The 27,451-nt window shown below is 43.8% G+C and overlaps 1 protein-coding gene across 1 annotated transcript in view; it reads left to right on the top strand.

Moving 5' to 3' along the window:
- The window catches only part of GPR149 (G protein-coupled receptor 149), a 25,127-nt gene extending 4,055 nt beyond the window's left edge, over positions 1-21,072 (top strand). Inside the window, 3 exon segments of the mRNA XM_009884396.1 lie at positions 1,105-1,281; positions 1,284-1,450; positions 20,500-21,072. Coding sequence (XP_009882698.1) covers positions 1,105-1,281; positions 1,284-1,450; positions 20,500-21,072 — 917 coding nt within the window.
- The last annotated feature ends 6,379 nt before the right edge of the window (positions 21,073-27,451 follow it).

Here is a 27,451-nt window from a genome sequence, read left to right as displayed (position 1 = left end):
GAATCTTAGAGAAAAGCCATTCTCATTCATGGCTTTCACTTGCTTTGAACACGTTCTCCAAGTGCAGAATGGCTTGTGCTGCAACTGATGCCGTTTTGACCGCTTTCCCAGAGAGGATGACTGCAGCTCATCAAGAAGGCAGTTTATTTCAGATGTATTTAATAATGTGATTTAGAGAGGTAAATGTACAACAGATGGAAAAGTAGCAATTATAAAATTATTTAAAATAAATCTGTGACTTTTAGATATTTATACTAAAGACTGTTCTCAAGTTGTAATGCAATGACTGCTAAGGTCAGAATTTCACCCACAATTAAATATGATCTGGTAAGCACACAAACTGTTGCATAGAAATAGAGATTGTATAAATGGATCCCCATACCCTTTATTTTATAATTTAGCATGAAAAGCTTGGTGGGAAGATTATTTCATTAGTTAAATAAAAGGCACTTCTTTAGTTACTACATAATGTAAAATGAAAAAGGGGGAGATGGAGAATCTCAGGTGATTTGTGTTGGAAAGGAGGAAGAATGAAAGGGTATAAATAATGATTGATAATTTTTATTTAATTGTGCAGTTACTGGGTAAGATTAGTTGGAGCACTGTATTTAGAATGGAGAATATACAAAAATTTCATCATGTAAATACTTCAAATATTTATTTTTTATTGTAAAATTCTGCTTTTCTTGCTTGATTATTGATATTGAAGGTGAGTTACCGATTCTCAGAAATGTTTTATCATTATCAACAGGTTCTGAAAAAGAGAGTATTACAAAATCTAAGTCTTTTCTTGTGTGTATCCCACAAAACATCATATATCATGTGTTTTTGAAAATGGCAGATAATCTACCAGTTTCTGGGAATCCATTAACTTTGGAATGTGTAATTTCTGAATTCATTAAGAAGGCAGTATAATAACATACTATCTGAGAAGTCTTTCTTCTCAACAAGTCGTTCTTTTTATGGATAGAAAGTTGGCTGTTTCTAGCAGTAGTTAAATAATTTATTCCATGTTTTAGAACGTCGTTTTCATTGGGTATGTAATCTCCTTTTTCTTCTTGGTTTTGACTCTTTTAACATGACATTTCTTTCCTTTCTCCTTAGCCAAGCGTAGGGGTTTCGAATTCAACCTGTCATTCCAGCAAGGCTATGGAATCTACAAAATATCCCACGAAAACCACCGCCACCGCGACGGCGATGATAAATCCGAGTCCTGCCGCAACCTGGTGAGCTACGGCTGCGGGAACTCCAAAGAACCTCGCCGAGGAAGCGGCGATCGGCCCCGCGCCCCCGCGCGGCGGCGGCCGGCGGCAGGGACGGGGGCAGCGACTTCGACAAGTCGGCTCTTTTTGAAGGGCCGGAAAGGCGGCTGTCTCATGAGGAAAGCCACAAGCCTGAACTCACGGACTGGGAATGGTGCAGGAGTAAATCAGAGAGGACCCCTCGGCAGGTAAAAGATGGATTTGCCTTTATTTTTTTTTTCCTGATAATAAGAATTACCTGGCAGAAAGCTAAGAATAATTTTTACTTGCGCTGAAATCACTATTGGTCCTATTGGTAGTGTAGTAACTTTCGGGAAAAATCATACGCGGCACTGTATATCTTAGTAACCTCACACCCATTTGCAGATTCTGATCATGCAGTAATTTTTCACTTGTCTTCTTAATCGTGGAGTTTTGATTATTGTTATTGTTGCTTTGTGTGCGCCTGTATGATCTGTATATGGTAAGAATTCTATTAATTCGGTATGAATTATATTAATTCATCTTAATGACTAGGAAATTACTTCACCAAAAGACCCCAAAAGATTACATTTTCAGGAGTGGTTCCAACCATCTGGTGACTTTTTTTGTCATCCTTACACTTTGGGTAGGGGAAAGAAAGAACTGCAAAACCAAACGTGAATGGTAAGTCCACAGATAAATGCAGATTTCAGTCTGGCCACAATGATTCCTGTTAGATTCAAACAAAGAAATTCCAAATATTGTATAGTTTATCCCTTTCCTTTAGATTGTGGACAGTTATTGGGAAGAAGAAATTCTGAGAAATTTACTAGTTTTCAGGAGCTCTGAGAGAAAAGTGAAGGTGGAGTCTTAATACATTAGCGTTTGAAATTGAAAGACTCGTGAAAGGTGTCTGTAAACTCGCCTTGTGTAGTTCTTTGCGCAGAGGTTCTGATTCTGTTCTCTCACATTTGCTATGCACTGTACTGAATCCAACAGAGCTTTTCACAGCTTGCGAGAAGAGGAATATCAAAACCCTTTAAGGACATGCTGTCTAAAATCAATAGGGAGCGCTCCAGTCTTGCTATGTGACTCTTTCACCTGAAGGTGTGTCCTGTTGAATGTACCATCATTGATGCAAAAGTTGGGGTTTGTTTACAGTTAGGAGATTGCAGGATTACGATGTATTCCAAGTGCACAGTCTTCATTTGCCTGTTCATTGCTGTGCTGATTGTGGCATATCGAGAACAGCAGGATCACAGATTTCTTCAGCTTGGAGATGTTTTGGTTCTGCCATGACACACCTTGTTGTTAGTGCCCATACTGGGAGGTCCTGCACTGACTTCTGGCTAGAGTTGGCTTCAACACTAAAGAAGAGCTGTGAGAGAGAATTGCCCCAAACTGCCATTTGTAGAATGGCAGGCTGAGGTTGGATTCAGCAGAAGGACAGCTATTGTCACATGTAGGAACATGGCCTTAAAGGAGAACTGCCAAGCTTTACTTTTATTTTTTATAATCAGTGTTTGTTTAAGTGGCAAAATGTCACAACTGCTGCAGGTTGAATGCTGTCAGTGAAAGAAGGGAAAGATTGTTAGCTATTCCTTGTCAACTGCCTGTTAAGCGGGCAATGAGTATGAGGATTTTTCTCCTAAAAATTCATGATTATGAACCAAAGGCCAGACACTGTCTTGAGGCACCAAGCAAGCCTGCAGTGTGACATCTGTAGTGGAAATAGAAACGAGCAATAGCTGTGTATCCCTGTGGAATTTGCATGCTGCTTTTGCCACATACTGGGCTCTAAAAAGCCTCTCAGAGTGGCCTAAGGAATGAAAAGATATAATACTGTATCATGCAGTTATCTGCTCCTGCTTTGTGCGCCTTTCCCCTGCTATGGCATTTATGCTTCAGCACACAATTTTGCTCTGCATAGATAGTGTATATAATGGTCTTCTGGCAACATGGATATATGTACCCGTTTTCAAGATAAACCAGGGCAGTGAAGTGTACATATAAGTACAGTTTTCATGTTTTGTGTGTGACACAGTCACAGGTTCCTATTGCTGCTGTAAATTGACTCTGAGGCAACTTCAACTGTCAGTTCTGCCAGCTCACCTTTGGAAGTTTCCCTTGGTAGAATCCCAAAGGAGCCGGTATTGGCTTGCGATTTATTATGCATGAGCAATCAGGAAACACATGCAAAAGGACTAAACAAAAGAACACTGAAGTATTTTTTAAAATATTTTGTTATTTGAGTACTAAATAGTAATACTATTTGAGTTTCAGTTTTCATTTTATTTGATTAAATTTCAGGGGCTTTTGTAATATGTAGCAAAATTACTGCTTTTCTTCTGCTGTATTTGCACAGTGAGAAGTTCATATTTGCCATAGGAAAAGCATATCTTCAGTTTTTCTCTAGGATTGTGACATTGAGAGGAAACAAGACTCTATCTCCTAAGGAACGAACAAAAACTTAATTGAAGACTTAAATGCTCAGGAGGATGATTTTATATATGGGGAAAGCTGTTTCTTGTGTCGTGTGGAAGCAGCTATTGTCCCACTGTCCTTCAGTGGTCACACAAAGCAAAGTATCAGTTGCCTGTCAGAGGGGTTTAAGTGTCTCCAGTGAAATAAGCAAAAGCCTCTGTGAATCTGAGAAACTCGTTTCCAGGTGATGTAGTTCCATGTTTATGCCCTATTCAAGAACACTGGAAGATGGTCAATAATTTTCCTGGAAGGCTTAGTTTTTCCCTAGCTATCCTGCCAGTGTTTGGAAGGGGAAACGTGCATTAGGGAAGTTGAATTTTAAGGTCCAAATGGGAGGGAAAGACTTCACCTTGCCTGGGTTCTGAGGACCCTGTCTCCTGGAACAAGTGCTGACTGGGCTAGGCGAGGCTGTCATGCTTTTGTAGCGTTTCCTGCAGAGCCACAGATTCTGTTAATCTTTCCAGTGTGTCACTTCGGTTGGTACGGTCCTTGTTTATTTGAATTCCGATACCTGCTGATGCATAGAACCCCAATCCTTCCTCCCAGCACAACCCAAAGGTGATGCAGGAGGCAAGAATTTGGGGCACAATGAGGTCCGAAGCTGAAGCCATTTCAAAGCTGAGTGTTAACTAGACTCTGAGGGTTTCAGCGTGCGCTGTGGAATTCAGTAGATGTTCGCTATTACATTCGGTGGGAGTGGGGTAGGAGCCTGTGTGAAGTCCACAAGACAGGAGCTGCAGAAGGCTTTAGGTTGGAAAGGACCTCTGGAAGTCACCTAATCCAACCTCCTGCTGCAAGCAGGGGTGGCTTCAAAGCTAGATCAGCTTGCTCTGGACCTTTGGCACATACATAGATAAGACGTATAAGATATGTTTTCTATCTAAATAAGGCAATCCCCTCTCCCTCTGATAAATACAAGTTTATGATTTGAGTCAAAAGTAGGAATTTGTTTAATATTTCAGATTTGATTGATCATCCCTTTCATGAAAAAGCAAACGTTCACTTCTGTTGCAGTGCGCAGTGATGAACTACTGTTTTTCTGGGCAAAAGTAAATGATGACTCAGCCTGGTTTTAATCTACTAGTTCTTGCTAACCCCTTGTGTGCCATGTATAGTTTGGTTAATAAAGTCAGTATATCACTAGGTTCATCATTAACTGTGGCTGTCCTTGAAGTACTTTCCAGTGTTTAAAAAAAAAATTTAAAAATTCTTTTTCCCATCTGCTGTGGCTGCCGTTCCGAATTGCTAGACCTGTGACTTCCATTACAGCAGGTACGAGCATCTCTTTGTGAAGCAGCTGGCAATGACTTCCTGCGGATGGCTTTATTTGCTCTGGGGCTTTATATGTCACTTTTGGACATACTTCACTACTTGCATTACCAGGAATCCCAATTCATTCTTTTCTGACATTTTCCAACTTAGAACCCAGGGTGCAGTTGCCAGGCATTAAGGCTCCTATGGTCTCAAAGTCCAAGGCTTCTGAGTTACAGCCCTCAGTGTTTCTGACATTCAGCATGAGCTTCCCGAGCTTCACAGCACTGACATTTGCTTTGCTGCTGAAAAAGGGCAGAATATAGAACTCCAGCGAGCATTGTAAAAATAACTTTAATGCATTTCTCAGAGGTATGTTGGATGAAAGATCAATTTGGGCCAAACATTAAGTAAGTTGAAAGCCACCTCTTTTATGTGTCCTGTCTGGAAGTCCCTAAGTATCTAAGAAAAGTCACTTTCTCCCCATCGCTCTCCATTTCTCACCTTTGCTAAAAAAGGAGTCTTTCCCTAGGGTTTATTTGTCATGTACTTCTGCTTAATTTGTCAATTAAGCTAGTCAACTGGAAGAAGGTACCAAACCTTACAGAGAAATGGATGATTATCCTAATAGTGTAAAAGTTCCTCACCTTCAGTACTTACAGACTATAAATGCTTGATCACAGAAATAAATATAGGTGTTCTTATTAGAGTATTTCCAGCTTGCTTTTCAATAAGCAGAACTTGTAATAACTTACAGTAGGAGGAGGAATAGCAATTACACATGGGTTTTCAGCTTAGCTGTTAAGTGATGTAAATGTATCCTTACATGCTGAATTGCCACACAGCAAAGGGCATAGACGCTCAGCATGAGAACTTGAGAAAACCGTTATCTCAATCCTTCTGCACATACTTGTTGAAAAATGGACAGTGGGTTGTAGAAAATTAGAAAATAGAAAATCAGAATGCACTTTTCTCACATTAAAATTCTTTGATCATTTCTGTTGTAGACCTGGTTTGAAAGCTTTTGAAATTAAGAGCGCCCACGATAGCCCTGAGAGCAGCCGGGTCAGGGTGCTCCGTTTCTCTGATGCTGTTGTTGGGGTTCCCCCTCCTGTTGTTGCGCCTCCGCAGTTCATCGAGAGGACCTTTTACTCACACAACCAAACAATTTGCAGTTCTGCAGCTAAATGGAGAGTTTATCACCTGGATAAACTCTGCTGAGCTTCCCACAAGTCAGCTTGGGGCAAAATGCACATACAGCCCAGCAGTACTACGAGCTGCTGCTGCCACGATCTCCGGTGACAGCGGGTTTGATAGGGCTCTGAATGACCGCAGATCCTTCGCCTGCCGCTTGTCTGGTTTGAGACAGTTTTGTCTCTGCTTTCTGGGAGGAGCCCAACCCCAGTGCCACAAAAAGCCAGTAGAGATGTGTTATAGTTTGAGAAACCCGCAACTATTTATTGTCATTTAGACAACTACTCTATCACCCAATGACCCCTCCTTACCCGGGAAGGGGAATCAGGGAAAAACAAGGAAACACAAGGGTTGAAATACAAGCAGATTTAATAGAATAAGACTAAATAATTAACATTAATGACACTAAAGAACCAGTATTGATCCTGATACCAATATAGAATTTGCAAGTATTGCCCTCAGCCCATTCTATCTGTAGAAGCTGTGCACTCCCCACAGGGGACAGCACATGTGGGACACTGCGAGCACTGTCGATTTGGGAGGAAGGGAAGGGCTCAGGGCTGCAGCACCGGGTCGAGGAGTTCTCTGGATCGCCACCGTCAAGGGGGAGGGAGCACTTCGCATCAAACTTTCTAATTGATAGTGAATGTTCCGTTCATAGTATGCAATAACCCCGTTGGGCAGCTTGGGTGCAGTGCCCGGGTCTCGCTCCTCCGCATCCCGTGCCCTGGAAATGTGCCCCCTTACATTTCTGTCCTACAAAGCCATCTCGTACATTTCCTCCCAGTTCTGCTTCTATAGCAGGAGGTGTTCAGAGGTGTTAAATGGTTATAGTCATCATGCTGATGGTCATCTCTGCTATTCTCTCAGTTACAAAAAAATGTTAAATTTCCTATTTTGCTACCCCCAAACGTAGTGTATGTTGGACAGCTTGGCCCAGTGTGCATACCACTTCTTAATAGTTAAAAAAAAAACCTCTGAGGCAAAGGACTTGCTGAAATCTTACTGAATTTTGTGTGACGATTTTCGTCTTGCTTGAAGGCAGTTTGCACTGGTTAGTAAGGATCCAGTGAAAGACTTTGCATCTCTGATGCAAAATTAACAGAGTAAGGAACGAAGACTGCTAGTCTCCTCTCAGTGTTAGGTCAGGTACAGTTGGAAATAGTGTCTCATGTTCTGGTATAACCAAACCATTCATTTGTACTGTGATTAAGAATTAAAATGTGAAAACCTGTGCAGTTGGCAAAAACCTGGTCAGCCACCGTGACAAACGTTAATTAGTTTCAGGTGAGTGGAAGTTGGGCAGCATTGAGGACTCCGGTTCGAAATTTAAACCCTGCCAATAACACGTGCAACTGGATCCTTGTGAATATGACTTTGTCTTTGCTGATTTTAAAGTTATCTGATCGCGTAGTGAGATAAAGGTGTAAGGATTGCATAGTTAAACACACAAGGCTGCAGTTACTGTAAGGTGGTCCTCACTGACAGCCTCTTCCCACACTGTACGAGGGGTGAGAGCTGACTGCACGTCAGCAAGCAGAGGCGTGATACTGGAATAGTGTTAAAAAGCACATCTGTCCCCAGTAAACTAACCTCTTAGCTCAGGTAATAAACTGGGGTTGGCTTTGGAAGTTGGAAGGTCAGTGGGTAGGTTACCTTTAGCAACTCAGACTTTATCAGAATGGGGGAAAAAATCTAACCACGTTTTACTAAAGTTTGTAAATAGCAAGGTTAGTCAACAATGAGTCTGATCCAAAGCACCCTGAGTCCAAACATCCCAGCTTTTAGTCAGGCAAATATTCCATTATATGTAGTGGGGCTTTGTCACAGTCTGCATAAAGCTTTCATTTGAAAAACTGCCGGTATTTCGTATGTCTGATGCCAGCAACCACTCCAGTACTTGAGGGGAAGGTAACTCTTGTAAGGACTGCGTATTTCGCAGTGCTGCGTGCTGAGAGGAGGCGTAGTGCCTGCCAGCTGGCCGGCGCTGCTCGCGTGCCTGAAGGGGTTCAGGGAAACGAGGGGTAAGAAGTCTCTCCCTACATTACTTCTTTTTCACCCTCTGAGCAGCAAGCGATACTTGCAGAAGGCTGCCCATTTTAATTTGTATTGTGAAAGCAGTATTTTTTTATACTGTTATTTTTGGACCTTAAATAAGCAGTAAGAAAGGTATCAATTACTTTGATTTAGCTTTTCGCAGAGCAGGGTGCCAGACAATATATGTGATGCCTTTGATTTTCCGTTGAAGCTATGTGCTACTTGGAAGATGGCACTGCCTTGGAGTGATAGTAATGATGCTGTAGCTGGTTGTCTCCTCGTCATCTGTTCTGTGAGTAAAGAGTTACTCCATCAAAGCGATTTCTCTGGAATAAAAGTGGCATGAAAGGAGAATGAGGTAGCAGGTTTTATTTAATACCTATATAGGCTAGCTGTAATTGAGAGGGAGAGAAAAAATGGTATTTGTCATTTCTAACTCTTGCTCAGCTGCATTTTTGAAATATACCTTTAACATCTCATAAAATACCAGTGTATCTCCCTTTCCTGAAGAGATTGGGTGTAAATATATCGTGTACTTTTTTGCCTATAGTTAAGTGCCTTCAGGCAACAGAAATATCCCAGGCTTGCAATACGGCTTTCTGATTATTTTTTTCTTTGACTGGATACCTCGTCTATGGGTTGCCTCAAGCAAACTCTTTCAAGAGACTCTCTGTACAGAACCTATTTATGTGCCCTGCAAAGAGAGAGAGGGGGAGGCTGCGTAAGTTATTTCACTTTGGAGGAGTCAGTGCTGTATCTCTATGTCTGCAGTTTGAAGTCTTTTTAGCAGTGATAAATGCACAGGATCTTTCTCACTCCAGGAAAGTTGTAAACATTCCAGTAAACACCAGGCACAGCATAGAGACTGAGTTGTGAACGGACCTGAAGATGATATTTGCTTTCCACTGCCCTATACAACTGTACCCATGCTAATCTGCTGTGATATTCTCATCTGGTCTCTTCCTGCAGGTGGTGTTCCCTCGGTTGGAAAATCAGTGTAGCATTTCACCATCGTCTTCCAACTTTGCTCCAAGTGGGACAAAGTGATGTGATCCTTGAATGCTTACCAGCTCTCTGCTCGCAGTTAAACTGCTATTGGCACTCTTGAATTGCACAAACAGGAGAAATACTGAGAGTAGAAACATTTGCCCAGGAGGACAAGACAGGGAAGCTCCTGTAGCGCTTCCCTCAGGCTGGTACCCCAGTGGGAAGCAGCTTCCTATGGCTGCTCTTCATTCTGTCTGGTTCAGATCTGTTGCTTAAACAGGTTTTTATGAATGCTGGATACAAGTATACGTGCACGCGTGGAACTAGAGGAAAGAAAAAACTGGGCTGTGGAGAAGTAATGAGGATAAATAAGCCTTGTGGAGCTGACCGATGACACTGTATGTCAGAGGCTCTTACAGGAATTAATCCTGCAAAAAGCTGGCACTGATTGATATCAGTGTTCTGTCTCTGAGAGAACAGACAATGCTACAAACAAAATCAATATCACACTGACCAAGGGATCCTTGTACATTGGCCCTAATGCCACTTAATGGAATAGGAGTTGTGAAAACAGTGCAATTTAGACACCTTCCAATAAAGCCATTACATTCTAGGCTGATATGTTCTCCATTTCTAAAGGCTTGTGCTATTCTTCAACATATTTTTCTTCATTATATATTCCTAGTATGTAGAAACACCATTTCATTTTAACTTTACAATATGTGCAGCTCAGCAGAAAGCCTGTGAGTATGATGCTTGCAAATGAACTCAGAACTTTTTTCCAGGACTGGCAGTACACCCATCAAATAGACTTCATCAAGTCTGGTGGAAAGGGTAAGGCCCAGTTTTGCAGCTATTACAAAAAAGAAAATGAATGTCACCAGATCATCTCCTGTGCAAAGAGTGACCGCTTCCTAGTAGCAACGTGATGGAGAGAGCTGGACCAGGCATCCCAGGCTCTGATTTCTGTAACCGTCACATGCTGCCCAATAGACCTCTTCTCTTTTCTGCAATACTAATCCTCTTCAGACAGTTAATAATGCAGTTAGCCCGGTCAGTCAAGACCATAAGAAGTCATTTTCAAATGTTCATGGCTGGAAAGCTTTGGCAGATGTACAGAACTATGCCAAAGCCGTGTTCTATAGAGTGTGCTATGAAGGTAGCAGAGTTGCACCTTTCTAAAGCAGGAAATGTCAGTTCTATGGATACTAATGCTGTTTTAATTGTGGTCCGGTTGACAAAACCCTTATTACTGGAGACTGCTGTGCAGTGGGGACGCAGGAGTGGAGCTATCTACGGCTAGGAGCGAGGTGGTTGCCTCAGGGCAGCGCTGGCCTCATTGTTCTGCTTTTTAAACCTCAGGTAGGTTCTCTGCCTACCTTTCTGTGGGAACACAGGTGAACACCATGCCCTTAGCCTTCAGTTGCATGGTCAGTTGTTGCCCACTTTCACTGTACCACATGAGGAAACCACACCAGATAGAAATACAAGAGCCATAATTACTTGGCGCAGGTAGCCACAGTGCTGATGTTTTTATATTTCCAGATGCACGACTTCGTGATTTAAGTGTTCCTCTACTGTAGATGTTGAATAATATCTCTGTTTCCTATGCACACCTCAAATATTTATCTTCATGCAAATAATTAAAACTAACACTGAATTTTAAATTCTGTGCACTCTTTTTTACCTGAAAGTGCAAATAAATTATTAGAAATTGTCATAAATATCTCACACTGTTGTGAGAGGAAGTGCACAGAATTACATAAGGACCACGCCTGTACTTGTTTTAAAAAACTTAATAAAAATAACAATCATACAAATCAAAACAGACACACTCGTTTTCCTAGTTATTTTTGAAAGATCAGTGTACGATGTGAGGCAGGTGTCCTGAAGGCAAGAAGTTTGGTGGATGCCAGCCATACCAGCCAAGCCCATCAGGCAAGCCTGGTTCCGTGTTGAAGAGAGTTGTTTCCTGTCAAATCAGCTGTTCTGTCCGTGAAGAAGACTATTTAAGTGCAATAGATTTGAAACAGCAAATCTTTGCATGAAAACAGAGATTGTCTGTAATAATTTTAGCATAAGTAGGTGCGGGGCATCTAGACTTCTGTAGGACATCATTGGTTATAGACAACAGAGAACCTGAAGCTCATGGCAGATGACTCCCGTGAAGCCCAGCAGTGAGGAGAGCCGCGGGCTCATGTGAATGGCCTTAAGGCCAAGTGCCTCAGAGCTTCTGTCCGTGCTGCACCCGTACTGCGGGGGGTCGCTGACGGTGCCATATGCATTATTTGTGGAATATTAAAGGGCTTTCTGTTGGAGCTCGGTTACTGGAGCCCCAGACAACTGAGTACAGAAGTTTTGGTATGCAGATGCAAGTCTTCTTACCTTGGATGTCTCTCTTGTGCTTTCTGGCACTAATTTGGTCTGTCCTTGTTGGGCAGGCCAATGACAAATACTGGTTTTCAGGTCATCTGAGGTGAGCTTGTCTGTTCTTGTCATACCCTATTAGCTCTAAATTTACTGCATTCAGCCTCCCAAAGGGCACGTCATTGCAGTAATTAATTTTACTGCAGCTAATTTTTATTTTTAGGGAAATGGAAGACTAAGCCTCTATTTTAAAATAAACAGAAAACACATTGTCTCTGGAAAGAAATGTTGGGATCCGTACTGGAAACATTCTAAAAATAGAACTTTTCAGCTAGAGCTGTATTCCACCAAAGTAATTAAGAATGCACACTCATTAGAGCTTTATTTAGGTTGCTGATATTTCTGTTCGGGAAGGCGGCATGCTCCGATGGGAGTGACGTTGGACTGGGACACAGCACAACCTGCCATCTGTTCTTGGCTCTACCGCTGTGCCGTTCCGCAGGCTTGGGACAGTCTCTCTCCATTCTGGGACCTCACATCAGACCTCTCCTACCTTGTCCAGAGATGAGATACGCACTCTAATATGATCCCTACTTCGCTGTGACACTAATGTTACACCTATCTGATTATTCTAGGGCGTGTGCTTCATGGCTTTCGAAAATTAGGAATTGTGAGGGAGAATCTACAAACTGGCTTGTGCTTGAGTCCGTTGCTCAACCACAGGCGTGTAGACCCACTTGAGATACCTTAGGGTGCCCCACTTGGCCTCCAGCTGCTGCTTCAGGAGGCTGTAGGTCTCCCATTAGTCCTCTGTTATATTTGAAAGGTTTTTGAGGATATATCAGATCCTCTATGGCATCTCTGATGGCACTGGGCAACCATGTCTGGGCAACTGGTTCAAACTTTCAGTGTCTGAGTACGCAGCCTTCTTGCGTAGTCGGAGGGCAGCTCCTAACTGAGGTGCACTGGAGTATCCTCCAAACTAATTGTCTTCTTCCCCTTGATCATGTAGGAATTCCAGGCTCTTAGGCATTTCCTTTCTTCCCCCAGTTAACTTTTTTTTTCCCCGCTGGCCTTTACCATACTGCAACAGCAATTTATTGTCTTTAAAATCAAACTAAGCTGTGAGCTACGTGAGCCACCATTCACCTCATGTGGCTCTGAACAGTTTGTCTGTGATTTCAGTGGATAACAAGCATTACCTAGCTAAGGATCCACTTCTGGAACGAGTCAGCTTTGTTCTCAGGACATGAAGTATTAATTGATAACCTTGTTTGGAGGATGGAGCTGTTCATGCTTTCCTTCCCTGCTGTGCAGTCATCCTCTCCCTGAAACAAAAAGTCACCAAGAAATCCTGGGATTATCCAGACTGGACGATGGTCTCTGCAGGTGCTAAGCACTGGAGAACGGGGACCACTGAGTTTAAGATCCTTGTAACAGGATAAATCCAGTTACACTTAATATAAAATGCAAAAAGTATGTAGAAATGTTTGGTACTTGAATTATTAATATGTTAGCCTTAAAGAATTTTCCAGACTTCCTCTAGCAAAATAAATTCTTGATCACTTGTAAACTAAAGTTTTAAATTACTTTGAACATCACATGTAAATACATCAGAAACAGTATTCAGAGTTGATTGCAGTCATACATTCTTGACTGTTCTATAAGCGCCCAACTCTGCAAATTGCTGATCAGCTCCTGCGGACGCTGAGGGGGAGCAGAGCAATGCCGTGCGCCCTTGGGAGGCACTTACCAGCATGCGGAAGTGGCAAGGGATGAAATGAAAATTTCCTTCGAGTGTGCTTGCAGCTTGATACCCCTTTATTAATATTTCACATAAGTGTAACTGTTTCATGGCAAACCAGATAGAAAAGGGTGTTTTGCTTTGGTTTCTGCCAGTTTGCAAGGACAAATACAATAACAGATTCTGTAAAAGTTGCCTTCCCCTGTCCTTCTCTAGGGAGGGATCAAAAGGGGGGTAGCCATAGGGATCAAAAACTTATTTCCCGTTTGGGGAAGGCTGCGGAGTTTGTAGTTTCCATAAATGGCCTTAGTAGGATCATTTAAAAACTGTAAGTCAGATGGCTCTTGGTGGGCCCTTTCTCCCTGCTTTGAGCGTTTCCTTTCTGCCAGTGGGGCTCGGTCACATCCTCTGCGGAGGCTGAAGCCTCCCTGGTGTGGCCATATCCTCCCCCGTGAGGTCGGCTCAAACGCCGCTCAGGCCGCCGGAACAGGGCAGGGGCGCCCGGTCTTAAACTCCAGTGCTTGTAAAGAAGGTTTGCCTCATAGCAGCAACTGCTGCTTTCTGGCTTCTGTGAAATCTGGAAGGTGGATGATTTAATTTAATAATGAAAGGATTTGCTTTATCAATTATGCAGAGATTTCTCTGTTCAGTATGCATCAGCACTCCTTAAGGAACAAGTACATTTGTGATTTATTTCATTGTAATTTTTTGTCTTTGCTTGTTAAAAATGCATGTGCTGGTACGTGTAGTCCTCCAGTGAAATCCCTGTCCCAGATTCTAACAGACAGAATCGCCTCCGGCCGTCTCGGGCAGGAGCTGCACAGAGGGTATGTCCGGCGGTAGGACGTGATGGAAATAAACGCTCACCAGACAAAGGAAAGGTGGGCAAGGGAAGGGCCAGCTGCCGTCGGCAGGAGCTCGTGGCAGACGTCACGGCATTAGAGATCCTGCAGCGTTCCCGAGTGATGGAGTGCGTGTGGATATATATTAAGCAACTTCGAAAATTACCAACTTGCTGTTTCTGTGATGCAAACCTGCAGGAAGCCATCCTCCCGAGGGACGGCTCGGATTTAGTGCTAGTCTGCAACTTTTACGAGACCCGGCAGGGCAGATACTTCGTGGGATTCCGTTAAAGCAGAAGGCCTCAGCATAAAGATAGCGATTTTGGCTTACAGAATGTTTTGATTGGGGAATGCGGTGGGTTTTTTAATTGAAACATTTGAGCATTTCCAAATTGAAATCTTTCCTTGAGTCCAACCAGAAATTAAGAAATTAATTGTAAAAAGGCAAATATTTTATATACATATATGCATGTGTTCAATGAATACATAGGTACTCGTATGTATCTATGCATGTGTGCACACAGAGAAACAGTATCTATAAGTGGGTATAAGAACCAGAAGAGACTTAATATTAAATCTGCTGTGTTCAAGCAGGCAAGTGTCTGATCCTTGGTTCACCTCTCCTGGTTGAGAGTGAGTAAGGTCTCAGAAAGACAAGTCTTTGCTGCACAGGATGCGAGTGGTCGATGGCGAGGCTTCCTTGTCCGGTGTAGTTACCATGGATGCCAAACTGGTGTGGGATGCGTGAGAGAGAGAAAGAGTGCACTTCAGCTCTGACGTGTCTTTGTGATAGTACTACAAATCCTGGTATAACTAATGCCGACAGAACAAACACAATACTGGAGTTGTAGAAAAATTTCTACATTTTATTTAGGAATAATTATAATGAAATATGTGTATCTGATACTCCACAAAACTGCTGAGACACAAAAGCTGCAAAATAGCACATTGGTTGAAAAGATAGGTTTTTATTTTATTTCGCAAAGCTCTTTGCCTTTATGCTAGTGCCCGATTCCTGCATGCCTTGACAAGACAGCATCAAAACGTTGTCTTTCTGAAGGTGATCCAAGAAACAAGTGGCTGTAAGTTTTCTGTACCATCTTAAAAACACCTCTGTGGAAGTGCTTTAGGAAGAGAACACATAGCATAAATTGTGTGGGAGGAGTTATGTGTGTTTCTTTTAGAAACTAGGTTGTCTTTTAAATACGGGAGTACAAAGCGTGTGCACAAAAGAGCATGTGAAGCGTGCAGTGGAGCAGTACCCTTCCAAGGGCATTTTGGGCCCAGGCTGTGGAGGGTGAGACGGCAGGTGTTCAGAAACAGCACAGTGGATCTCTTTCTATTTTCACTGGAGTAAAAATGAATCATAACGCTTCTACAACTGCGGATGCTCTTGTTCACACTAAAATAACACAGAGATGAGATACGAGAACCTGGGTGGGTGAACTGAAGGCCACTCTTAAGTGTTACTCAAATTGCTTCCAGTTCCTATGGTGTTAGAACTAAAATGCATTGTAAGGCTTAAAATCAGAAATCTGAACTGTAGGTAACAACGGGAGTGGAAGATAAAATACTTCATCACAGGAGGTACCAGTATAGTCCAGTTTGCTAGTAGGTTCCTATTTATTGCCATGGGTGTGCCACAGGAAGCACAAATGGATACTTAATGTTATCAAGGACCAAATAAGGGTCACATTCTGTTCTCATTAACAGTAATTTATACTGAAAGTAAATCCAGGATGGCTGTACATTAAACCAGAAGTGCATTCTTCCCTCTTTCGGACTAACAGTGGTTTTATTCGTAGCATTTTTCTGTTGGGCCGCTTGACTCTGGAGCGAAGCTCGCAAAGCAAGCGCAGGACGGGGACACCCCGAGCCCCGGAGGGAGCCTGGCGGTGGTGTTCAGCGCCCTGTGCGTTGCTGATGAGCTGAGGGGCCGGACCCCGTTCTCGGTCACTGCCCCCTTCCCAGCAGAGTCCTCTCAGGTACTCGGGCTGCAGAGGGACAGTCACCATCTGTGGCCGCGGCGGCTCCCTCCAGCGCGGAGCACAGAGTCTGGCTGGGGCTGGGGCACTTTGGGCCAGCCCAGGTACTGCTGCCTCCCCGCAGCGCTTAGCCGTGACATTTCAGTTCAGTAGCTCAGATCTCTGCTCGGGCTTTATTCCTGCCTTCCCCTCTCATGTAGTTCCAGGATTTGATTTAATTTTTAATAAGCTCTTAGGAAGTTCTATAGTATCATGTAAATGCTGCTTATTTTTTTCAATAATTAGGTGGATTTTTTTAAACTTTGAACATTTTGCATTGGTGGTGAATGGGCTTGTTTCATACACATGTACGTGGGCAAAGCTTGCGGCTAATAGTCCAGTTTCTTTGCTGCTGGGTTGCTGCACGGAGGGAGCTGAAGCTGTGATTTGAGAGCTGCTCTCTGCAGGAGCAGTGGTCACTGGGCAGGCGTCCGTCACACTCGGGAGTCTGCAGCATCGTGGTGCACGGTTTGCAAAGAGCCAAATGGGTTCTCTACTTGTAGAAACAGGTGAAAGCGTCTGCAGTTGAACAATATTTCTACTGGAATTGTTCTAGTGGAAAATAATGTAGTTTACTGGCTTCCTGGTTAGTGACTAGGAAGTGGCATGGAAGACTTGGTACGCCCCTTTCACTTCTAAAAGTAAATACTGATTTCTCAACAGAAAACCGACTTTTGGAAGGAGCTGTGAAATCTGTGGTCATTGGAAAATTTCTCATTCTCCAGAGCTGGAGCATTCATTCCAGCACTGAGTGAGGATTACTCATTCTCCCTCCAGGTGTCTCAGACATACCCTCCATCTTCTTGACATTCAGTCGGACAAACCTGCAGTGTTTTATTAAGTAGAACATAACCTTGCACTGAAGTAATCAGTTCTTATTTAACTTCTTTTTTCATACTCTTGAGATGTCTTTCTGTATAATCTAAGTGCTGGTTTAGGCTTCTTCAGACCCTGAGCTTGATTAACAGCCAGAAGTGCAGACACTCTTAACTGACCCTGCAAAGGACTTTCACTGTTGATTGCAGAAACTAGACGGGGCTGGAAACAGAGCTATAGGGCTTGTGTTCAACAGAAACACCATTCTAAATGTGTGTTACCAAAATTGTTAGGTATCCAGGCTCTATCTATTGCAATATCCAAGGCACTAACCTTACGCATCCATCTGCATTGCTTAAAACCAGTAGGCTTTGCCCACTTGATCTTCCCCAGAGCTGGATTTGTAGCTCTGTCCTCTGGTGGCCTTAGTAAGCACCTGGGATGGAAGTCAAGTGGACAAGAGCTTCCTCAAGCTGAGAAAACAGTTAGTCGCACATCCCTCCTTTCCTGGAGGAGTGATCCTAATTGCTAGTTACTACAGAAAATGTATGTGCCAACACCCAACCATGCTTTAAAAAAAGGCTCCCCCGTCATTGCTTTGAAACAACGGCGACGGGCGCTCACCCGTAGGAGAGCTGCACTTGCGGGACCCCCTGTGCCCACTGTGGCTCCGTACTCGGGCAGCGGCCAGGAGCGGGCAGCGAGCTGCTGCCAGTTGACACTCACCCACCCAGGACCTTTGCCGGCTCGATGACACAGCCCGGCAGGTCTGCTCCTGCCTCTGTAACTGCACATTGGAAGAGCACTTGAGGACCATTTTTCTCTGACAAATCTATTAAGGAGATGAATACAACTTTGATTTCCTTCCAGCAGGGCAAGCCAGCTCCTAGGGTTTTGTCAGGCAAATTCCTTTGTCGAAAGAGCACCTTAAGTCACTGTCTGGCAAGATTTTTCAACGCAATGAAACCTAATTTCCTTTTCATACTCTTCAGTGAAGGTGAGGTAATGTGGCACTTGATTTAGCTGTGTGGTGTAAAGTTGTGCCTAATTTGATAGAAGTCTCATCGCAACAGTTTCCTTTAATATTCAGCAAGTAATTGCCTTTCCCATCTCCCTGTGAACAATTTCTCCTTTCCAGTTGGTATCCTAAACCTCTCTGGTTTTACTCACTTTCTCAGTTATACTGGAGAACTGGTGCCAGTGGAAGGGGTCCTTTCCATGCTGAAATGATGCCAGCACTTCTCCATACTGCCAGCTATTGGACCCGGTCTTTCCACCTCCTTCTTCCCCTCTTTTCACACAATTTACACAAGACAAATCAGCACCCAGGAGGACAATATTGGAGCTTCTTCTTCCGAGGGCAAGCTCAGGGCTTCCCCCTGTAACTTGCCTGGGAAAGACCAGCCATTTCTGAAGCTCTGGTGTTCTGCCATTTGTCTCTTGGCCGCAGGTAGATTGATCACAACACTCCCAATCGAAGAGGCATATCCTGCTCTCCCAGACAGCTGTCCCCCCCTCTCATTGTAGCCCTCCCTTGCATGGACAGGAGGAAATGTGGGTGCTATCCAAACTCCTCTGATGCCTCAGACTTACACATCCTGATAAATCGACTGTCTGTCTTCCCCGGGTTACTCTACCTATATCACGCTTTGTCGTTTTTTCACCTCATGAGGTGATTGCTGTAATATTGTTTCTTATTCCCAAATCATGCAGAAAGTTACAGGCTACTAAGGAGGGTCTCTGTGCGCATATGTGTGTGTAGAGAGGGGACGGGGGAGGATGAGGTGCGGGCTGGGGGTTGCCCTGCCAGGCAGCAGCAGCAGGAGGCAGAGAAGCACCGTGGCTGGAGAGGGAGCTGCAGCGCAGTAGGGGTAGGGTGGAGTTGACATGACGATGTGGTCTGGAGATAACCAAGGTAGATTTACAAGTTTGTCAACAGGTCCCAAAACTGGCATGGCAACAGCAACACATAAGACTGCGCAGGGTGATTGACGGGGCAGCTTTTCAGTACCCTCAGTGCACACTTCTCCCTAGTGCCCCTGTGGGTGCAGCGCCGGATTCCACAGCTCCTCTTAATTTCAGTGGTCTTCTCTGTTGTGCATCTCCCTCTTAACCAGTGCAGCCCTTCCTCGGGAACTGCCCTGTCCCAAAGTCAGCACTTCACTGCCTGCCAAGGCGTCTGCTTTTGGCAAAGCTGTGGTTCGTTTTAATGGTATTTTTACTGAATAAGAGCAAGTTTTCAAAGGCTAATCCCTGTGCTTCTCAGCAAGCGGTCAAAGCCCAACTGTAGCAAAGCAGATGAGAATGGAGCAGTAGATGCCCTCAGTGAGATTCTCCAGAACCTGAGTCCGATGTTTCTTTGCTCTGTGTATCCAAAACTGCCATCGCTATGGCTGTGTCAAAAATGAGTCGCCGAATGGACAACGCAGTTAAAAATGGAAGTCTTTATAGTGTGAGAAAAAAAGTCAGAATCCATCCTGCAGCACTACAGAAGGGAACGTGTAACGACCTGCCACTGAGTTAGATACCCCAGTCCACATAGGAGCAAACCACGTCCTCTGTTCTCCTTGCGGGCCCTCACAGTGAATTCTTTGTGTAATGCCTTTATTTATTTACAGCCTCTGAAACGCTATTTTTGTTGCAACTGCTAAAAATTCTTGGTCTGAGCATGACCTTCAGTAGTACAGAGCTGTAACTGAATTTTCTTTCTCTGCCTTCAGGTTCATGAAAATTTCTTTACTGATAAATTCAGTTTTGCTCTAGTAAAAATCCTGTACTGGCTTCTAGAAGCACTGGGAAGTGGGGTTGGGAGTGAGGTTCTGGATGGGCCCTCTGGCGATCAGGGTGGTGGAGCTGTAAATCCTTATTACAGATTTCCAACTGATACCATTGAATGGACATTATTTACATCATAAAAATAAACAAAAATGCACAAAAAGTTTCCTGAATAATATCTGACCAGTTGTTTTGGAAGGTTTAGCTCGGTAGCTAAGCCATCTAACTTCAGGCACTTAATTTAGGTAGGGTGCCCAAGGGAGACAGATGCTGTCAGCGTTGGGTCTTGGTTTCGAAGAATCCTCTGGTGTCATGTCTTTCCTTTCCGTCACCATATGAGAAGCCTTAGGAGATCAGGATCTTGATCTGAATTAAGCAGAGTGACAAAACTTTCGGAGGTACCTGTTAATGCCAGCCAGGGAGGGGGTTGCTAGTGCTGCCTGTCTCGTCGTGGACTGGCTGCAATGAAACGTGAAGTCTGCAGACTACTGTAATAAAATCTCTGTGTCCATAAGCTGTAGCTGAGTCACAGTCACTTGGACTTCATTTTTACACTGCAGTGTATGGTTATAAAACACTTCTTCCTGCTCTTGTAAAAGTCATAATGTTAATTTAAATACCAGGTTTCTAAAATACTGTAAGGAAAAGTCTACAACAGTAAAATAAATTAACAAACTAAGCTTAATTGCCTTATTTATAATGGATTCTAACTTCAAAAATTAGCATTAAATAATTGTCGTTCTTTCTCTTTTCAGCGGTCAGGCGGGGCCTTAGCTATCCCTCTCTGTGCATTTCAAGGAACTGTATCTCTTCAGGCACCTACAGGAAAAACCCTCTCTTTATCTACATATGAGGTAAGCACTGAAGGGCAAAAAATAACACCCACGTCAAAGAAAATTGAAGTATATCGATCTAAAAGTGTTGGTCACGAGCCAAACCCAGAGGAGTCTCCTAATACGTTTGCCGACACAAGCGTTAAAATTCATTTAGAGGTTCTTGAAATCTGTGACAATGAAGAGGCCCTGGATACTGTGTCAATCATCAGTAATATCAGCCAGTCCTCCACACAGGTAAGGTCTCCATCCTTACGTTATTCACGGAAAGAAAACAGGTTTGTCTCTTGTGATTTAGGGGAAACTGCCTCCTACTCCCTCTTCATACCATCAAACAATCCTGACAGCGATATTAACATATCAATCCCAGACACTGTCGAAGCTCATCGGCAGAATAGTAAAAAGCAGCATATGGAAAGAGGTGGTTACCAGGAAGAAATACAAATGTTGAATAAAGCATACAGAGAACGGGAAGAAGATGGCAACAGCAATTAAAAGGCATTTAATCTAGATCTTTAAACTGATTTGACAGATGTTGCTCCTCTTGACCCAAGTTACCCTACCAAATAAAATGTCAACTGGTTTTTCCTAACAGATAAATTAATTTTGTTTGGGTACGCTGTTACATAGATTAAAACTTTTCATGATATATGGATGGGGTAACAAATACTTAAGTGCTTTACAGCTTTGCATAGTGATTTTCAAGTCATTTATATATCTGTTTATTTGAGGAACGCTTGTGTCTAAAAGGAATCCTAAATAAAGTCTTAAAAACCAGCTTTGGTTGCTTGTTGGCACTGGGTGGTCTGTGTGTGGGAACCTGCAGAAAATGAGGGAGTGGCTCACGGGTGTGAAGTTACAAAAGTTTTGGCTGAATTGTAATTCTGCTCTTACTGATGTGCCAGACTTGAAACATTTATCCAAAAAAATGTAGCCCAAACCTAAGACCATCTCATTTAGTTGACTAAGTAGAGGATTAAAAGATATGTAAATCGTTTAATTTTCTACTGCCATGTAAGTGATTCATATGTAATATTTATGTAAGTGGCCATTGTATAGACCTTTGAATATGGGTGGCTGAACTGTAAGCATGCACATTTTGTAAATGCGACATTGTGAAACTTAAGAGTGTTCTCGTGGCTTGACATTTCTTTGATCAAATGTGACAAACTGGTTAATTTTATGCCAGTACTCTGAAGAGACCCCTTGTTGCCTCCGTGATCTCTTACCAAGTTAAGAAGTTTCCCAACCTTACAGAATATTTGTGCTCAATCCAGACAAAGGCAGCAGTCGCAGTGTTTGAAGAGCTAGGATGTCAAAGGTAATTCGAATAATTCTTCATGTCTGAGTTGTCCCTAAGCAGGGAATAGTTTTACAATGTCATCCGCCTCCTCAGGGCCCGGGTGAAGCAAGTGCTTCTCTCAACACAGCCACGAGAGCAGGTGTACCTGGCAGATAGTTGCTGCAGTCCCGGTGGCTCACAGCAAAAACACGGATGGTTTTTTCTGCCATGTATATTCTGTCAGTGAACCTGTCCCTCTTCCTTGGATGGCCCCTCATGCTTTAGATCTGAGTCAGGAGCTGGGGGTTAGGACCGATTTGGGGCTCCTTAGAAGAGGGGGAAGGAGCTGTTGAAGGCGGCCAAACTTACAGACTGAACTGAGACATCGACCTCAAGAGAGTGGGTCCGGTTACCTGCATCAGGTTCCCGCCCTGTATCGCCTGCAGGAGGAGCCCATCTTCTACTGACTTATAAGGAATATAGAACTAAGTCCAAAACCAACCTTAAACCAGTGAATACTCTGTTTTGTGTCAAATTCAGACAAGTCAAGGCAGAAAGAGTGAATGGAGTCCTCAAGTCTTACATGAAATATGCTGCGTACACTTGCAATGCCGGTGCGTTTTGACTGAGAGCTCTGTTTTCTGAGGGTTTGTCATTCATTTCAGTTAAGCAGAGGTAAATATACTCCCAGGACTTTCGGCAGTTTGGTTAAAAATTATACTGCTTCTTTAATGAATAGATTTCATTTCAGTGGTGTGCGTGACAACAGATGTCTGCAGTTTTCCACTCAGTGGGAACATGCACGGGAAAATAAGCATGACCCTATTCAGGATTCCTGTATGGGTTATGAGCAGACAGAGCAAAAGGGCCAAATCCTGTGTCCGGTCGCACTCAGCATTTGATACAGAGGCATGAAAACAAGCAGGCAACTTCCCCTCCTACTTCACCAGCATAAATCAGGGCTGCCGTCGCGATCAGTGGGGCTGTGCCGCTGTGACAGTGATGTAGCACTGAAGAAAATCAGGGTCGAAGACTGCAAGTCGCTGTGATAAAGATGGATCACTCTGCAAGGTGTGCTTTCCGTGCGCTGCCTTCCCAAGGTGAAAACAAGGGTTCTTTCTCATAAGATTGCTTCAAGGCTCTCAGTGCCAATAAGATGCTATGTTATATTTCAGATCTAACAAGAAACTATGGTAGAAGGAGCAGTCAGGGGTAAGTCTGTTGAAGAAATCTATATCCATACACACAGAGCAGAGGGGGACATTCTGCTGTCTGAACGTGTTGCTTTGCTTCATGTTCTGCAGAAGGAACACAGAAGGTGTCTTCATAGCAACAGACACACTCCGTCCAGATAAAAGTAGCACAGTTGTGATGGAGGATGCGGTCCGTCACAGCTGTAGTTTGCTCAGGTGTTCTATTTTCCCTGGAAGTGATTCGGACTATGTTAACAAGATTACGTGTGGATGTGCTCATCCCATTTACAAAGGGTTACAATTCGGAGGCATTAAAATTCCCCATGGCTGTGACCCAGAGCTTGAGCCAATTGTGGAGCGTTGTCTTGCTGCTGTAATAAGGCATAGCATTTTCTTCCATGAATCTGTAAAATTGATAATGTACAAATGTCTGATTATTTTATTTTTTGCTCTAAATGACTTATATCATTAAACAATTTAAAGTGTGTGAAAATCCAAGTTGCAATTATTGAGTAGATATCAGCTCCTTGCACAAAGCACCAGGAAACGTGCTGTTTGAGAAAATTTGCTCCTGGATGGTTTATTCACATAAGTGTGAAGGTGTCTTCATTTATCATTTCATGAAATGTATTTGGGCTTAATTTTTAAAACAATTCTTTCATACTACTTTTTAAGGAAAAAAAAAATCTTCCTCCTGTTTTGTTTTTCCCCTGTCTGACCTTTTAATGTATTTCAGTGACAGCCTGACATTTGAGAGCAAAGTGTTTGTCAGTGACCATTTGAAGGTGAACTTGAAAGAGACCTCATCTCTGTTCAGACACCGCAGCGACTGACGGAAAATGTGACCTGAATCAGCGCCTGGACTTCCCCTGCTCTTAGGACGTGGGTTATTGAATAATGCAAAGGATAGAAAACAAGAAAGTGGGAAATAATTTTTGAGATAATCTTTGGTAAGCAGTATATCCAGTGGGTCAGAGTTTCCTTTCAGTGGCACTCGTGCGCTGAGAATAACATTGCATCAACAGAGTTACAAGAAAAATAAATCTGTAATAAGCAGGGCCAGGCCCGAGAATCCCAAATGCCTCAAAGGATTGTGCTTTTGAAAAAAAAGATACAGCCAGGTGCTGAAATGTAAATTTTCTCTGCTAATCTAGATAGAAAATACATGTTACAGCATCATACTGTTTCAAAATAACAGTAATTTCATGAATAAATAATAAATGTTACTTATATGTTATTTTACTTTTATAGGTTCGGGGTTGTTGCATAGATTCTGGAACATGATTTCACTACCCAGTATGTATCACTGGAATGATTTCCAGGGGGAGGGTTCGAGTGTTACGTTCCTCTCTCTTAATGACTTTTGCAGATGTAGGTGTCAGAGCAGAACAAATTCTGCTTTTCTAGACTCGAGCAACAGCTCCCAAAAGGATTACAGCACCTGTATCTGTATGCTCCTCTGTGTTGTACACTCTGTGTTTTATAAAACAAACTAATTGTAAACCTTCAGTCCCTGCACAAATAACCTTCACTCCTAGAGACAGCCCCAGCGGCTGCAGCGCTGCCGGTGTGCAGCAGCCAGGTTTACTGGCCGGACCGAGAGCTTTAGCGGGGGATCCTCTTCTCTTGTGTCTCCCCCTTCTCAGTGCGGCCTGCCAGCTTTCCTGGGTCCGCCTCAGGGATCCGGCTTCAAGGGATCTCACTTCAGAGTACGGGAAGGCAAACGCTATCTTCTGTCCTCTCGGAGAGCACGCTGCTGCGTAGAGACCATTACGTACAGCTGCTTTGCTTTCTGTCACAATAGTGTGCGACTGAAGTGGGTGCGAGCAGTGGTTAGGAGGAGTTGAAAAGGCCCAGTAATGTGCAAACCACTGAGATGATTTCAAGAAATACGTCTTGTCACACATATTAGAAAATGATTAGAAAATGATGCGTGAATAGATGCGCGTTTACTAGCTTTCCAACATCTAAATCTACAAAGCTACTAACAATACTTGAATTTGTAATGTTTTCTTTAGAATGTGTGGGGTTTTGCGCAGTGTTAAAAAGACGTGGCTGAAGTGCAGTAGCCACATGCATGCGTGTGGACATTTCCTCTTACACTGAAATCCCATGTCAAATGTGTGCACATTAGGTGTCCAACCACACTGTCACGGACAGATACTGCGTCAGCAATAAATCTGATAAGTCACCCAAGTGATTCAAGGTAACCCTAGAACATTTGTCTTCAATAATTTTAAAGAGATCAAACAGACAAACCCAGGTTTCTGACAGCTTACTTAGGCATGCGGAGCCCAACACGAGATGCAACAGTGTGTCTGAGAGCGTGGCCGGGCGCAGTGCTGACGGCGTGTGTGCCCGGGCTGGTGGCACGTGTTACGGGTGGTCACCAGGGGCCCCTTCGCTCTGGGCGTCACTGGTTTCAGATTCGCGTCAGGCACGTCTCCTGTCCTGGTGTATCTAAATAACCGAACTGGAGACAGCCATGGCCCCAGTTGCTATTCACCTACAGGCTAAAGACAGCCGGGAAGGCAAGCTGCTTTGGGTGTGGGTGGTGTGGTGCCGCTGACGGGGAGTTCATACCTGAGCAGCGGGATGTGTGTTCCCGTCTGGTATCCTACCTGTAGCCATTGGGATGGACTGGTGCCAGTCTGCCTTGCTTGCCCTGTGGAGGTACGCCAGTGACATAGTTCATCAGGGGATCTTCTGACATTTCTTTAGATTTCAGAGTTACTTATTTTGTGCTGATTTTCTCTGGCTCTTTTTTGCTGCCTAGTTGGTGCCACTGCGAGGCCTGAAGAGTGCTGTGAACTGTCAGTTTATGTAGGACGCCGAATGCGAGGAGCCGTGGAGCGCACTTCCCTACGCTGCACTAACGCGCAGCTGCAGGAGGAGAAGAGGAGAAGTAAGAAAGAAGTATGTTTCCTCCTAGCTTTCTCATTTCTCTCCCACGCTCCTTCCTGTAATTTGCCTTTCAGATGATCTTCCTCAGGATCCTCCAGTCCTTGTACTCTCTGTTCTCGGTCCCCTCCTTTTCCCTCCTTTCTCCAGGTATCCTCACCCGAAGTTCAGCTGTGCGCTGTGCTGATGACTCAGAGACCTTGTTCTCTATTCCGTACTTGTCTTTTTGTTCAAATTAAAATCCGAGCTTCTCTGAGATTTCCTCGTACCCAAAACTGGGTATAGCTAAAAAAGACCCCATGATGTTTCTTGCACCAACCCTCCTCTGCAAGACCATGGCGTGATGCTGTGCTGGTTTGCAGATGTACAGGTCAACTCTGGGGGGGTGGGTGGGTCCGTACAGGACACGGCGGTGTGCCGTGGGTCATCCCCAGCGCCCTGCAGTTCCATCCGTGGAGGAACAGGCCCCATCGGCCATCTGCCACCCAAGCCCTGGTCACTAATGGGAGCTCCAGGGGCTGCCCTGTCCTTCGGGTCCCTCACCTGTGGTGGGCAAGTGAAAGGCTGCAGATGTACGCAGTGACAAGGCGGTGTCGTTTTGGTTTGCGTGTCTTAAGGCCGTGGAAGTAAGCATTTCCTTAAGCCTGGAAAAGGCTAAGCCTAGCAGCAAGGCAAGTGGCTGCCTGGTTGTATAAAGCAATTTGTGAGGGGAAAGGAAAAAAGAAAATGTAAATCTTTAACTCGAGCACCTTCTTTCTTGTTCTTTACACAGTTCTTGGTTCTTTACAGAGCCAACTGCTGGCAGGCGTTGGACTAACTGTAGGCAACCAGTAGGCAGAGAAAAAAGAGAGAATGGTTGCCTTGGAAAGAAGCAGTCCTTTACCCAAAAGAAGTTTTAAAATCAATGCGTAAGACTATTTCAGAGAGATGAATGCGCGTAATTTTTAAATGAATGTAAATCATACCAACAAAGAGGAAAAGGCAAGAAAATACATAAAGAAATGAGATTGAAGAAGCATTTATAGCTGCACAATGGTATTCAAGGAAACAAGAAGAACATTAATTAACTGGTGAAAGAGTAGTAATTTGGTGAATAATTTTATCTGCTTTAAAATGTTTAATTTAACACTCCAGAGGACTTGGACAAAGTATAGCACATGCAGCAGCGCTCAGCCAGCAGACCCGGATCTGGTGGCTATTTAAATATGTATATTCTAATGAAAAAAGAAGCAGGAGTAGTGTGCGTCTGGTACGCCCGAAGGGTCACAGCCCTGTAGGTGATGATGGAGACCCGCCATACGGTGTCCTCAAAACCTTATCTGCAGCCTCAGAGAGGGAAATCAAGACTTGGATGCGTGAACTGAAACGAAAGGAGGTGTTAACGGAGGATGAACGTGTTGCAGCGACGATATTGCCCTATTTGATGGCTGTTCCGCTTCGCTCCCAGCCGTGCCCTGAGGCGGTGCCGCCGGGGGACTCGAACCCGCGGCGCCGCGGG

This window comes from Charadrius vociferus, unplaced genomic scaffold (assembly GCF_000708025.1).
Source record: "Charadrius vociferus isolate BGI_N301 unplaced genomic scaffold, ASM70802v2 scaffold104, whole genome shotgun sequence".
NCBI classification, from domain to species: Eukaryota; Metazoa; Chordata; class Aves; order Charadriiformes; family Charadriidae; genus Charadrius; species Charadrius vociferus.
Note: the sequence above shows the minus strand (reverse complement) of the source record. Positions and strands in the feature narration are given on the sequence as shown.